This window comes from Xenopus laevis, chromosome 5L (assembly GCF_017654675.1).
Source record: "Xenopus laevis strain J_2021 chromosome 5L, Xenopus_laevis_v10.1, whole genome shotgun sequence".
Lineage (NCBI taxonomy): Eukaryota > Metazoa > Chordata > Amphibia > Anura > Pipidae > Xenopus > Xenopus laevis.
In genome coordinates this window covers 109,213,041-109,228,593 of record NC_054379.1, presented here as the reverse complement: position 1 = coordinate 109,228,593, position 15,553 = coordinate 109,213,041, and the positions used below count along the sequence as shown (strand labels likewise).

The window sequence follows — 15,553 nt, the reverse complement described above, 5'->3', positions numbered from 1 at the left end:
TGGGATGGCTGATTACTCTTTTCTAAATTGCTGTTTAATTTTAAAATGTACATACTAAAATGGATGGGACTTTCCCATACGTTAGGAAAGTATTGGGCAAAGATCCTACTGGAAAGAAAAATAGAAAAATTGCCAATCAGCCTGCCTTAGCAATTCCTATGGCGTATGCTGCTGGTTAGGACAGATGTAAGAGGGCTCCTTTATTAATAGGGCATGGTATAAGTGCAAAAAAGAAAAAAAAGAAGAAGCAAATTCTATGTTCTGCCTGCAAAGCCCCTGGCCCCCAAATCTTTGTGCCTCCACAGAAGAACACAAAGAACATGCAAATGCACATTGTTTTAGTCTCAGCTAGTACAAGGAAGCAGAGCATAGGATAGAATTCTGCATAAATTATATGCATATTGCACTGTTGGATTTAATTTGGTGCCCATTAGACTACACTGTACTGTGATCATTATGGACAACTCATTTTCTGTATGAATGATAAATATGAGTCCTGGATATCAACATATTTTAAGAAAATTCCACATACAATGCCCATAAGTGTAACCCAGACCAATATTTGTAAAAGTGCTTGATGATTCCATGAAAGATGGCAAGTTTTGCATAGAGAATAGTAAATCAGCTTCTGGCTGGTAGAAAGGAAAATTTGTAGCTACAGAATCAGATTAGCAGTAATAGAGTCCATTTACTTATGATTGACATGAGATCTCTACTAATTGGTTTTATGGTTTTATCATATCAAAACAAGGTATATACAAAGAATAGTGCTAGCACTAATAGCATCAATGTATTCCAAGATGTGGAGAGCATGGTGAGAAAGTATGTGAACAGCACATATGCTGCTGAATGGACCTTGAAGATTACATGGGAAAAAGCCCCTGCCTACCCAGCAAAAACAAATGATACTCAGGTGAGCTGTAACAGTTCCAGTTTAGCAGCAGAATGAATGTGACTGGTTCATGTGAAATAGTACTCATACACTTTTCTATTAAATTTAGACAAATACATACCAAGCTGTACTCACAACTGATGGTTATGTATCATATGTCCTAATGCTATACAAAGATGGAGAAATGAACTGGGATGTAAACTCTCACTTACCCAACCTTGTCATTGGATATTCCAGGTAACCTATGCAAACTCAGATGCATTCTTTGCTTTCCTTCCTAAAATTCTTAAGTTCAGTACTTAAGGGTATTGATTTTGGCAGTATATTTTACACTAAATACACAGAACAGAAATTGTTATCAATTAAATTGATATTAAATCAGTACTGTTCTCAATGTATTCCCTTAAGAATTAAATGTAAGAGCATTAAATTAAAGGAACAGTTCAGTGTAAAAATAAAAACTGGGTAAATAGATAGGATGTGCAAAATAAAAAATGTTTTCTAATATTATTTATTAATTAATAATTAATATTATTAATGTTACTAATAATAGTTAGTCAAAAATGTAATGTATAAAGGCTGGAGTGAGTGGATGTCAGTTCTCTAACTCTGAGTTAGTCAGTGAATTTAAGGGGGGCCACATGGGACATAACTGTTCAGTGACTTTGCAATTGATCCTTAGCATTCAACTCAGATTCAAAAGAAAACAGAAAATTTGCCGGATCAAAAAACGGCCGTCGGCGTCAAAAACAGGAAATTCACTAATTTTTCTGTGAAAAACCCCAACTTCACCCATCACTAGTTATGACCCATGTGCCCCCCCCTCAAGTCACTGATTGGTTACTATCTGGTAACCACTAAGAGGAAACCAAGAGAGTTGAAAAGCAGTAGTGAAAAAGTTGTGTTCTGGCTATTATGTTAGCCATCCAGTCACTCCAGCCTTTATACATTACATTTTTGCCTAACTAACTTTATTTAAAACATTTTAGTAATGTTGTTTATACATGGATAGGAAACTGGCTACAGGATCGGGTACAGAGGGTGGTTAATGGTACATTCTCTGCTTGGAGTAAGGTGGGCCCTGCGGTTTTCTCTATTGGGTCCACTTTTATTTACCTTGTTCATTAATGATTTAGAGGAGGGTGTTGTAAGAAAAGTATCAGTGTTTGCAGATGACACAATATATGCAGCACAATTAATTCCACCCAGGATGGGGCACCCTTGCAGCAGGATCTTGACAAACCGGGCAGCTAAGTGGCAAATGAGATTCAATGTTGATAAATGTAAAATCGTGCACTTGGGATGTAAAAATATGAAATGCACTTATACCCTGAATTTGACTGTGTTAAGCAAAATCATAATGGAGAAGGACCTTGGGGTCCTGGTAGATAAACTTGACTGTAGCAAGCAATGCCACACAATCACTGCAAGAGCAAACAAGGCTTTGATCTGTATTAAACTAGGCAGAGATTTACAGGCGGAGGCTCATTGTTCAACTGTACAAAGCCCTAGTAAGGTTCAAATTGGGAATTATTGAATTAGAGAGGATCCAGAGAAGGGCAACTAATCTGGTAAAGGGTATGGAAAGTCTCAGATATGAGGAAAGAATGGCCAAGTTGGTGTTGTTTACACTGGAGAAGAGTCTCTTAAGGGGCAATATTGTAGCTATGTATAAATATATAGGGGACCATGTAACAAATACTCTAAAGCTTTATTTACCAGTAGTCCTTCCAACAGGAAATTAAATATTTGTTAACAGTAAAAGTAATTGAGATAGCTTTAATAAGGGGTTGAATGGCTTATTTGCAAATTAGAAAAAACTGTTTTATCAAAAATAGCTCTTAGGACCAAATTGATCCAGGGACTGGTCTGGTTGCCATCTTGCAGTCAGGGAGAAATCCCCCCATATTTTTGCCTTCCTCTGGATCAACTAGTAGTTAGGCAGATTTTAAATAGACATAAAACATTTGTCATTCCTCCCTCTATTTAGTGGAAATTTCTTCAAAAATGATGACCTGATGAGTCGCCCAGTTTCTGAGAAGTATCGACCATACAAGTTTCAAGGACAGACTGCAGGTACAGTCTAGAGAATTACTACAGTCACTGCCTATAATCACTTTCTTCCTTTCTTTCTGTTTGTATTTATCTAATGCATATATTAGACTGTTCAGAGTAAAAGTATTATGCCTTTCGTTTACCTCACAGTTATTGGAGAGTGGTAAAAAGGATGTGACAGTATTCAAAGTACTCACTACTCACTGCAACTGTTGTTCTAGGTAGAGGGTATTTTGATATCCACTTCAACATGATAAAATACCTTAGATCAGACTAAAATGTAATTGTTTCTACAGCCTTCCCCATCACCTAAATTAGCCTTCATGTGGTGTTATAATCACATTAGCAATGCTAACATTGTAGAGCAGTTCAGAAGGCATGGAATAATGTCAGTGTGGGAATGACTGGATCTGGGCCAACAATGAATTGCCATGTGTATAACATTAATCGAAAGAGAAGATACTCTTGATACTAATTTTATCGCTTCAGTCGATAGAGAGGTCTGATTCAATCAGTGCAATTTATAATTTATAAAATTATAATTTAAAATTTATAAAAAAAAGAAAAGAAAGAACCCCTCTTCTGACTTATAATTCAATGGTTCACTTCTAAAAATCAAATTCAAAATTCATCCACTTGCTGGATAATTGTAATTAATTATATGATGCGTGCTCTTTAAAAATATAAATAGTGAATAACAATTATAATCTAGTAACTATATGAGTTACTAGATTATAATTGTTAGGTTAAAAGTGCTACTTCTGTGCTAATTCATTAACTTATTATGAAAGGCAGACTACATCAAATCAATTCTGCCATTATTTCATTCCTTTACAATTAATCCACTGCCTAAAGTGCATAGGTGTTGAACGATAAATTAATTTAAATTTTAAAGTGGAAGTGCATTAGTCGAACCAGAGACTTAAAAAACTGTGAAAAATAATTATTGAACCAAATTAATTAGCGATAAATCGATTACCCAGCAACTCAATGTGTATAACATTAGCACTAGTAGAGCTAATATCATAAATGTTCATATAGCTTGATAATGTCATAAAATTGTGGTATAACAGAATAGCTTATCCTCTGTACTCTGAACAATTCACAAGGAAGCATTAAGGTATAGCAGCCTTTCCAACTTAAATATTACTATTACTGTGAGAAATCTAGGATCAAGAGAACATAGTACATAGTAGTAACATAGTAACATAGTAAGTAAGGTTGAAAAAAGACACATGTCCATCGAGTTCAACCTTTTTTTTTTTTTTTATTAACTACCTATCTGCCAGTTGATCCAGAGGAAGGCAAAAAACCCATCTGAAGCCTCTTCAATTTGCGTTAGAGGGGGGAAAATTCCTTCCTGACTCCAAAATGGCAATCGGACTAGTCCCTGGATCAACTTGGACTATGAGCTATTTCCCATAACCCGGTGTTCCCTTCTTAAAGCTATCTAATGTATCAGCCTGTACAACTGATTCAGGGAGAGAATTCCACATCTTCACAGCTCTCACTGTAAAAAACCCCTTCCGAATATTTAGGCGGAACCTCTTTTCTTCTAATCGGAATGGGTGACCTTGTGTCAGCTGGAAAGACTTACTGGTAAATAAAGCATTAGAGAGATTATTATATGATCCCCTTATATATTTATACATAGTCATCATATCACCCCTTAAGCTCCTCTTCTCCAGCGTGAACATCCCCAATTTGGCCAGTCTTTCCTCATAGCTAAGATTTTCCATACCTTTTACCAGCTTAGTCGCCCTTCTCTGTACCCTCTCTAATACAATAATGTCCTGTTTGAGTGATGGAGACCAAAACTGTACAGCATATTCTAGAACGCTAAAAGATAAAGTAAATTTTAATAAAATTATTCAGATTTTTAAATATTATTTATTTTTTTAAAACAGTACTTTGTACTTGATCCCAACCACAATTGTATTAATCCATCTTGGTGGTGAAACATTCCTATTAGGTTTATATAATGTTATTATTTTTTTTATTAGACTTAAAGGGGACCTGCACCCAGACAACAAAAGTCCTTTTCAAATGAAACATAAAACCCAAATATTTTTTATATATTTATATATTGCTTGCCCCTCCCCTATGCTTTAGGCATAGAGGCGGGGCAGGTAATTATTTTCACTTTCCATTTAGCATTTCCTAGATGTGACTCCTCACATTCCCCCTCCCTCCTCACCTTCTAATTGTGTAGCCAGCACATGGGCACGGGTATTAGGTTCCCCATTTTGGCACATAAACAAGATTTTGTCATGTTGCAAAGCTTTCCTCAACGACAGTGTCCACAAAATGGTGCCCGTATCCTTGCTGTGATTGTGAATTCCTAGACTGAAATATGCAAATGATTTTATAGAGTAAGTTAAGTTTATTTTGCTTAAGTAACATCATAACATATGATTTGGAATTATTTCTTAAGGTGATAGGTCCCCTTTAAGGTATGGAGATCCAAATAAGAGCCCTAACCCAAAAAAACCCAGGTTCCAATCATTCTGGATAATAGACCCCAGGACTGATGTAAAACAGCAGATAATGATTTGTTAGCTTTGGCTTCTATTCGAGCAATCTTTGCAGGGTTTTATTTTTTCCTATCAGAGTGGCTCATAATATATAGACGTCTATACAGAACCAGCTACTACTGAAAGGCCAATATTTCCATCTTCTTTAATTTTTGTGCATTTTATGTGCATAGACATTGTTCTTTGAATAAGTGTTCTGTATTCCTTTTAGATGACGTTCGAGGACTCTGGATATATCCCCTAAACGATAAATCTGTGGATAACAATCGCATGATGTGCTTAAAATGGGTCACCTCTCAACCTGATCCCTCACAGTGGAATTCTGGCTTACTATCCTGTCCCTGTTTATACCAACAGGGACTCTCTGATTTTAGATTCAGACAAACGAAAGCAGGTAGGAAACTGTTCTTTAAACTTCTTTTCCACAGTAAGTTGAAGTTAATAATTGCATCACTAATAGTCAAACTGTCTGAAGTATTAAGGGTAGTCACAATAAAACCTATATATCACTAGTAACAAGCCCCACACTGTATGATATTTAATTTAGTTTCCAGACAACAACTCCCCCAAGCTAATTTATAACCTACTTCTTCTGAGCACCTTCAACCATATGCCCCCCTCCCCATTATTGGAGCACCATTCCACATTCCTAGAAGAGGGTCTTTATGGCGCACAGTGCAGCTGGATATAGCCATCTACTTAAGACAGGTGTTAAAGGGGTTGTTCACCTTTAAATGAACTGTTATTATGATGTATAGAGTGATATTCTGAGAAAATTTGCAATTGGTTTTAATTTTTTATTATTTGTGGTTTTTGAGTTATTTAGCTTTTTATTCAGCAGCTCTCCGGTTTGCAGTTTCATCCATCTGGTTGCTAGGATCCAAATTACCCTAGCGACCATGCAGTGATTTGAATAAGAGACTAGAATATGAATAGGAGAGGCCTGAACAGAAAGAGGAGTAATAAAAAGTAGCAATAACAATACTGTATATTTGTAGCCTTACAGAGCATTTGTTTTTTAGATGTTTTTTTCAGTGACCCCCATTTGAAAGCTGGAAAGAGTCAGAAGAAACCTGCAAATATTTAAAAAACTATAAAAAATAAATAGTAAAGATTATTTGAAAAGGTGTTTAGAATTAGCCAATCTATAATTTAGTAAACGTTAATTTAAAGGTAAACCACCCCCAAATTGAAGAGCTGCTAAATAAAAAGCTAAATAACTCAAAAACCACAAATAATGAAAACAAATTGCAAATTGTCTCAGAATATCACTCTCATACTAAAAGTTATCTCAAAGGTAATCAACCCCTTTAAGGGCTACCTTGTGCTACAGACTGTCTCCCACCTTGCACCAGATATGGTAGCACAAATACAAAAGGTCCAAGGACACAGATCACTCTTGCAATGCGTAAGGGTTGGTGCAAGTGCAAGGGGGTTATATTTGCAACTATGAGCCCTTGGCTGTCTGTGGATGCTGGATGTTTTGAATGGCTAGGGCTACAGAATTCCTTGTGTACTTTAAAGTGGAGAATTATCTTTAAAAGATGTCCACCATATCATATTGCTAACTTAATTTCAGTGTAAACACCTTATTCCTAAAATTCATGAAAAAGTGTTTTAACTATGGGTTGTTATATGTGAAATATTTTATAGAAACCTGCAGGGTATACTTTACCTTCATAAGGCACAGTGACCTAGAACAGTAAATGGCCTAGTAATTTAGAGACTTCTAGAAACTGATATTTAAGCTGGAACTACACGGTGCACGATCTTCAGATCCGACGCGATGAGGAAGCCCAGGCGTCACATCGGATGCGCCATATATAATATAAGTAATAGAACTATCATACCTACAAAGTGCTGGCATCCAACACGACGCGACTGTTGGATGTAAACACCGCACGTTGCGTCTTTGTCCCACAGTCGTGTCGTGTTGGATGCAATCAGTTTGTAGGTGCAATAGTTCTATTACTTACATTATATTCGGCGCATCCAACGTGACGCCTGCACTTGCTCTCATCGTGGCAGATCTGAAGAACACGCACCGTGTAGTTCCAGTCTAAAAGGCACAGTGACTTCCAGCATTAAAAGTCACAGGCCACCACCGCATAAAAAGGCAGTGACCCACAGCTTTAAATAAGATACAGTATGAAAAAAGCACAGCAATTCACAACATTAACATTATTTATTAAAGGTCAAGCTGTGTATTATTGAAAAAATTTGAGTTTTTCGAGGGTAGTTTCACTAAAAACTTTTTCAAGATTTATTATGCCCCAAAGCTGCAAACACACCGAATCCGAAAATACCATTTGAAGATGATTTTTGCCTTCATGATTTACAGGTTTTTTACGTTGGTTTGGTTTGTGCTTGAAAACTCGATTAATTCAAGGTATTCAAGGTTTTTCCCCCAGTTAAATTCAATCGAGTTTTTTTTCGAGGTGGAAAAAACCTCACAAACTCAACCTTTGATAAATAACCCCCTAAATGACAAACAGAGCTCTAGCATGAAAAAATAAAGTGACCACCTGCATTGAATGAGACACCTACCCAAACCTGGCTGGTAGACAGAGAGGTGTGTAGGAAGACAGGATCTGCCCTTGCTGTCGGTGTTGGATAAGCTGCTCTCCCACTGGAGAAAATAATAGATGGACCAAATTGGAGTGCATCACAGTTATTTCAAAGAGAACCATGCTAAGTGTATAGCAACTGACAGGTAAAAACCTATTTTAATAAATGATGAGAATGATTGACTTCCTCTGTTACACCTGCACATCATTCAAATGAATCGATAAAGGGTGTGGCAATGTGCAAGAAGTGGCTCCTTATATAAATATAGCAGTTACTTTCTGAAGAGAAAGGTTCATAAGAATATGCCCAATATGCAAACAATGTATCAGCAATGCAAGTAAACACATTTTTACTTTATAAATGAATGTATCTTTGTATAGGGGTATACTGAATGAAGTAATTGAGTTTCTGTTTTTTTACAGGTCAGTCTGGTAGCATCACAATGCTCCGTACTTCCTTCCCTAGTTGGTCTTATGCTGGTATAAGGTGTTTATATTACAGAAAAAATCAATTTATAGAAGGCTTCCAGGAAAGGAACTGGATTTTCAAATCATCGGGGACAGGTAAGGCATACACTTTGTAGTACCGTTTAGACGTAGACAACACATGCTGGTAAAGGAAATCATTTTTAAAAACTTATTTGAATAAAATGGAGTCTATGGGAGACAGCCTTTCCGTAATTCAGAACTTTCTGGATAACAGCTTTCAAGATAACGGATCTCATACCTGCTTAAATATCCACAATCAACTCTTATCTTTATTAAATGACAAAATCATTTCACTCACCACCTACTATGCAATAATTCTCTGGTTCTCCCTATAAAAGGGATTGGATTACTTTAATCAGCACACTATAGCTACTATATCTATTCCCTGCAGTTTCTCCAGCACTTCAGAATGTAATATTCATTAATAACACTGAGCACATTTCCCCCAGTGCAGTTACCAATACTGATAAATAAAAAGCAGTAAATGTACAGGTAGGTGAATGTAAAGGTAGGTAAATGTAAAGGTAGAAGCGTGAATCTTGCGATATCTTACTGAGCTGGAGAAAATTTGCCCAGACTTAGTATATGGGCAAAACGTAGTGGGTAGGGTACATGTTAACACTTTACTTCCCCTATATACTGTAAATATTGATGGTGGGTACTTTACAATTCACTGTTAAAATACAGAAACATTTTTGGTCACTTAACACAACATATATGTAAACCTAACCATGAATGTCTTTATAGACCAGGAGCTCGGAGCTTATGACACTTGCTGCAATCAGTTGGATGATCCACAGTTCTGTTTAATGTATATGCAGAAGAGACCACTTATCAGTTGCAGGACTTATAGGCCTCTAGTCCCTGGTGAGTTGCATTTTCAATTCCTTTTATTAACATTGCACTGACCACTGCATACAGTGTGTATATTTTCAGTAGGGGTGTGTGTTGTTGTTTCTTCATCCTTCAAAACAGCATCTCTAGGATTGTTGTTGATATTATGTTTCCAGTTTATCTCAGAACCTTGATCTTAACCACCCCAAAAAATCTCATCTAAATGGTTAAAAGTGACCTTTGTATTTGCATTTGTGAAAACCTAGACAGCTGTCCCTTTAACTAATATTAAAGGGGTGGTTCGCCTTTCAGTTTTCATTTAGTATGTTATAAAATGGCTAATTCTGAGCAACGTTCTGGCTTTCTGGCCTTCATTGTTTCTTTTTTTTAGTTTTCGTTTTGCCGCCTTCTTTTTCTGCTCTTTCCAGCTTTCAAATGGGGGGGTCACTGACCCCTTATAAAAAAACAAATGCTCTGTAAGGCTACAAATGTATTGTTTTATTACTCATTTTTCTATTCAGGGCCTCTCCTATTCATATTCCAGGCTTTAATTCAAATCAATGCATAGTTGTTGAACATTAATCTGAACAGTAGCCACCAGATTGCTGAAATTGCAAACTGGAGGGCTGCTGAATAAAAAGCTAAATATCTCAAAAACCACAAAAAATACAAGATGAAAAACATTTTCAAATTGTCTCAGGATATCCCTCTCAATGTCATACTAAAATTTAAGTAAAGGTGAACAAATGCTTTAAGTAACAGTTTTCCCCTAATTCAATAGCTTGGATGTTTGGAGATCCACACATATCAACTCTGGATGGATTCAGCTACACCTTCAATGGACTGGGAGACTTCATCCTGCTAAATGCTACAGACTCCAGCACCTCTCTTATTCTTCAGGGACGGACAGAGCAGACTGGCAGTGCCAAGGCCACTAACTTTAAAGCATTTGCTGTACAATATACATCAGTCAATACCACTGTTACAGTAAGTGGTGACACTTTATGAAAGCATTGTACCAATATTTTAATACAACTAATAATGATACTAATGCATTAAACATAATAGATTCATCTGAAATAATAACTGATATTCTCTGACTGTTGTGCAGGCTGAGTGGTACCTTCAAACGGATGGTAACATCACAACTTACGTGAACAATCAGGTTGTCTCATTCAGCTTTTCTGATGGTAAGTGGTCTACAATGACGTAATGAAATCAGGGTAATAAGATTACTTAAGAACTCAAGGGACACATCTAGAAAATCCAACTAGAAGGGCTGCCACTTAATTGCATTAAAAAAATTTTTATTGGAAAGTTGCTTTGAATTATATTATCTTTAAATAGGCAAAACATTAAATACCTTTTAAGTGCTGGGGAAAATGTGAGTAGTTAAAGGGAATCTAAACTCAAAAATCGAATAAATGAAACATATTTATATTGGTTCTTAAAGGGAATTGCAATTTACAGTAATTTCCTAGAAGTAATTGTTTCTGAGATATTAGCAGTTTTATATTGATAATAACAGGCGTTTGGCTAAACAGCCCTCTTTGAAATGACTTGTTCTGGCAATTATGTTAGACATTTTGTCACTCCACTTACTGTCAATGGGAAAGGTCCAGTGACCCCTGGCTTACAAGATGTTAATAGCCTTCCTGACATTCAAGCTTTTTTTGGAGAAAAAACTCTATTCGAGTTTAGTCTAATTCGATTCTAATTTTATTCGAGTTTCGGATCAGTAATATTCATTCGAGTTTTAGATATTCGATTTTTTTATTAAATAACCTCCCAATCGAATTTCGAGTTTATTAGAGTTAAAAAAAAAAAAGTCACATGAATTCAAAATTCGACCTTTGATAAATGGGCCTCAAAGCATATTTTGCAACAAAAGATTCAACGAAACTCCAGGGCAGGTGTTAACGCTAACCTTTGCTAAGCGATAATGAGTTATGTAATGTTCGACAGTGAATGATTTTACATTGCGAGCAGCGTTAAACATTCGCTAAAACACAATTTTAAACATTGCTCGTAATTTTCAATTACATACCCCCTTTGATGTCTTAGGAAGGCAGCACTGGTTGGTACTGGCCTCACCATTACAATCTGATTATATCTACAGAGATTATGGGGGCTTGTGCATCTCAACTTGTTTTGTACAATGACCTTGCATTGATCTTTACCTTAAAGCAAACTAGTATAATTTAAATTTTGCATCTGGCAGAGTCCTCTTTTGAGAATTCAGTTTTAGAAAATGCCTCTTAACGTTTTCCTATTTAAATTGTAGATATGGAAACATGGATGAATGATTCCTACACAAATGCTTTGTTGGTGAAGAATGATTCTATTACAGCAACGTTCGGAGGTCTGATTTCTGTGTCAGTTTCAGCCTACTCTGGAATCATGAATGCCATAACCAGTCTTCCATTGCAATTCAGTGGGAAAACCCAAGGCTTATTGGGTGGGTAACTAATTTACGAGATACAAGATTAAAGCATTTCCCCATTTGTATTTCTAAATCCTGAATGAATATTTGGTTTTGATTGGTTATATCTTTAAACCAGCACTTTTTGACATCTCTCCTTTACAGGAGTCTGGAACTCAAATACAACTGATGATTTGCAAATGCCGAATGGAACCATTATCAGCACAAACAGCTCTGAAGAAGAGATCTACAACTTTGGATTGACATGTAGGTTTAATATCATATGGACTGATATGGGAGAAAACTTTGAAGAGCAACAATGTGTTCTATTATATAATTATATATATATTTAATTATCATAAAGTAATGCTCATCATTTGTGTACTTGTGCTCAAAAAATATGTCACGGAAGGTGTTCATTGTAGAGTCAGATCAGATCATTAGCTAAAATTCTGAGACTATTATAGACAGGTTTGTGTTGGAATAGAGAAATGATTCAAGAAGCCTCCAGCAGGTCATTGTACATATCAGCAGATGACTATATCCTCCCAAGGGTTGTTTTATCAGTTTCAACATCCATCTTTGAAGGGTTTCCTGCTGCAACCCCTAGCTACAAAGTTGCAGTATTTCAAATGCTGCATGTGCCACAGAGTGATGGGAGTAAGATAAGTAAGTAAGATAAGTAGTGATATATTTAATTTTATATTGAGTTAAATAAAACTCCACCAAAAACTAAATGAAGATGTTAAAATAGTATTACAGGATGAGAGTGTTTCTTTAAGTGTTATTTTTAACTTTGTTTAATGTTTTATTTATGTGCCACATCAAATCATATACTCTTTATTCATTACTCAGTCTTTAATTATAACTTCTTACGCCTACATATATTATTTCTTTTTTTCTCTTCTGAACAGGGACAGCCAGTGGAGTGAACCTATTCTCCCAATCGAGGGCACTGCAAAGAACTGCATTCAAACCCACCTTCTTGAGTGACTTGCAAAAGCAGAATATGAGCAGATACACTGAACTGTTGAGCCTGTGCAATGGCAATACAGAATGTGTCTATGATGGGCTGACTACTAACAATACTAAATTAGCTTTATTAACTCAGAAAGCCTCTGTTCAATACCAGGACACCAAAACTATCTTAAGTAAGTGCTTTTGCTGTGCAATCTATAAGCAACACTGAATCTTATGAATCTCTGAATACAACATTTTCACCTTACTGTTTAGCAACCAGGTGATGGTTTAAAGGACAAACAAGTAGATTCATTTTCTAAATTATTTAGTAAAATATTCTTTACTGTTTCTAAAATAATAAAGTTACTTCTCACTATCCCCTCTTAGCAATATGCCTTCAATTTCTGAACCATTTTCTTTGAAAGACAAGATCAAATACACTATCATTGTCCATCAAAATTGCTCCAAGACGATAGGGGTCATTTACGAATGGAAAGGCAGTGTGCACATGTTGGATGCTATTTTCCATGGTTTTTACCCATAATGCATAGGTTTTTGCAACAATTCCAGCATCATTGTGGCCTGGCAGTGTATCAAAATGCACACTATTGGGCTTGTGCTAAAAATTGCATCAAAAAGACATTTGTTTGTTATAAGTCCCCTGCATGTATCAAGGCTGGATCTAGTGGGAACTATAGAATTACCGGCAGCTTGAAAGTAGAGGTAGCTTTCAGCTTCATCAATAGGCGCATGACTGCATCATTTAGAACTGGTGGCAGAATGAAGGTGCTGATGTAAAGTGCAAGTATAAGGAAGTAAAAGGAGTATCTTTTAATGCAAGCGCTGTTAATAAATGGAATCAATACTGAAAACAACGCCATCCATTATTTTGTGACTGCAACTGGCTCTAATGCCTAAATGTAGAGATAAAGCTTGGTTGTGGCTAAGCCTTGGTGACCCCATGAACATTTAGAATGTCACAAGCTTTGCCTTTATTCTGCCACTTTCATACCCTTTGTATTTCAGATGCCGAACCACCTTTTATTAATGGCAGTGATACCATCCAGGCATTCATGAAACAAACGGTGACTGTACAATACACTTCCAATGGCACAGGAGTCACTTTTGCTGCAGATGTCCCATATACGGATGTAACCATAAGCTGTAAGTGTCTGATACAAATATACAACAGATAATTATAGAAGTTACTGTATTTAAGAATTAATGATTTTCACATATCAATTGTACTGAACGTTGTGATCAGTTAGAAAAATGTAAATGTGTAATTTAGTTAAAGGGGTGTTTCAGTTAACTTTTAGTATGTTATAGAATGGCTAATTCTAGGCAACCTTTCAATTCGTCTTCCTTTTTTTTTCATGTTGTCGGTTTTGAGTTATGTGCCTCCTTCTTCTGACTCTTTCCAGCTTTCAAATGGGGGTCACTGACCCCATCTTAAAAACAAATGCTCTGTAAGTCTACACATTTAGGGGCATATTTATCAAAGGTCGAATTTCGAAGTGAAATATACTTTGAAATTCGACCATCGAATGGATATACTTTGACTTAGAATATCGAAGTAAAGTAGGTCGAAGTAAAATCGTTCGATCGAGCGATTTCAGCGATCGATCGAACGATTTTACTTTGACTACAAAAAACTTGCACTTGAAAAATGCATTCATGGTCCCCATAGGCTAACATAGCACTTCGGCAGGTTTAATTTGACGAACTATTGACAACGTTTTTTTAAAGAGACAGTAGTTTGATTATTGAATGGTTGAATATTCGAACGATTTTACTACGAAACGAAGTTGAAGTCGTAGTAGCCTATTCGATGGTTGAAGTACCCAAAAATTTACTTCGAAGTTCAAAAAGTTTCACTTGAATCCACTTCGACCCTTGATAAATCTGCCCTTATTGTTAGTGCTACTTTTTATTACTCATCTTTCTTTTCAGACCCTCTCCTATTCATATTCCAGTCTCTTATTCAAATCAATGCATGTTTGCTAGGGTAATTTGGACCCTAGCAACCAGATTGCTGAAATTGCAAACTGGAGAGCTGCTGAATAAAAAGCTAAATAACTCAAAAACCACAAATACAAAAATGAAAACGATTGCAAATTTACTCAGAATATCACGCTCTACATCATTCTAAAAGTTAATTTAAAGGTGAACAACCCCTTTAAGCCTGTTCTTATTGTCATATTTATTTCCATATAGCTAATGGGCTTCTGAGCTGGACTCCAACAAGCATCCAAGGCTTCAGCTTACAGCTTACAGCTACCGATTCAAAAAACTACTCCTCTGCTTTGAAGCTTAAGTTTGTTGTCTGTAGTTGCCGTGTGGCCAGTGAATGCAACTACACCCAGACAACTATAGTTAATGCCACGTCTCTCTCTGTAAGTAGGATGACTTGGTAAAAAAACCCAAAAAACAAACATAATAACATACATGAAGATTAATTTTGTTTTTTTTATTGTTTGTTTTGTAAATAGACAGCAAGCTGCAGTTGCACCAACAATTACACTGGGTCTTTCTGCACAACTCCACCCAACCTCTGTGTTCAGGGTTGTTACCCTGGAGTGTCATGTAACAACATTACTGGCTGTGGGTCGTGTCCTGCTGGACTCACTGGAGATGGATTGCACTGCAATGGTAAATAAGTAAAAGGGGCATTAAGAAAGGTGGCCATGCACATAAGTTGGTGCAAATATGGGTACACATTTTTTGATGCTGAGCTCTATTGTTCTTTAGCTTGTGCATATATTGTGGCATTGTCCATATTGGGTGAGTGTCTCCCCAA

At 36.3% G+C, this 15,553-nt stretch overlaps 1 protein-coding gene across 1 annotated transcript in view; it reads left to right on the top strand.

The window, feature by feature from the left end:
- Window positions 1-15,553, top strand: part of LOC108716196 — an 81,056-nt gene that overhangs the window by 46,306 nt on the left and 19,197 nt on the right. The window contains exons 36-49 of the mRNA XM_041563248.1: window positions 752-913; window positions 1,002-1,129; window positions 2,883-2,968; window positions 5,693-5,875; window positions 8,472-8,612; window positions 9,285-9,404; window positions 10,153-10,358; window positions 10,483-10,561; window positions 11,656-11,829; window positions 11,959-12,060; window positions 12,708-12,944; window positions 13,780-13,917; window positions 14,971-15,149; window positions 15,246-15,405. Of these exons, the coding sequence (XP_041419182.1) occupies window positions 752-913; window positions 1,002-1,129; window positions 2,883-2,968; window positions 5,693-5,875; window positions 8,472-8,612; window positions 9,285-9,404; window positions 10,153-10,358; window positions 10,483-10,561; window positions 11,656-11,829; window positions 11,959-12,060; window positions 12,708-12,944; window positions 13,780-13,917; window positions 14,971-15,149; window positions 15,246-15,405 (2,095 nt within the window). The remainder of the gene's footprint in view (window positions 1-751; window positions 914-1,001; window positions 1,130-2,882; window positions 2,969-5,692; window positions 5,876-8,471; window positions 8,613-9,284; window positions 9,405-10,152; window positions 10,359-10,482; window positions 10,562-11,655; window positions 11,830-11,958; window positions 12,061-12,707; window positions 12,945-13,779; window positions 13,918-14,970; window positions 15,150-15,245; window positions 15,406-15,553) is intronic.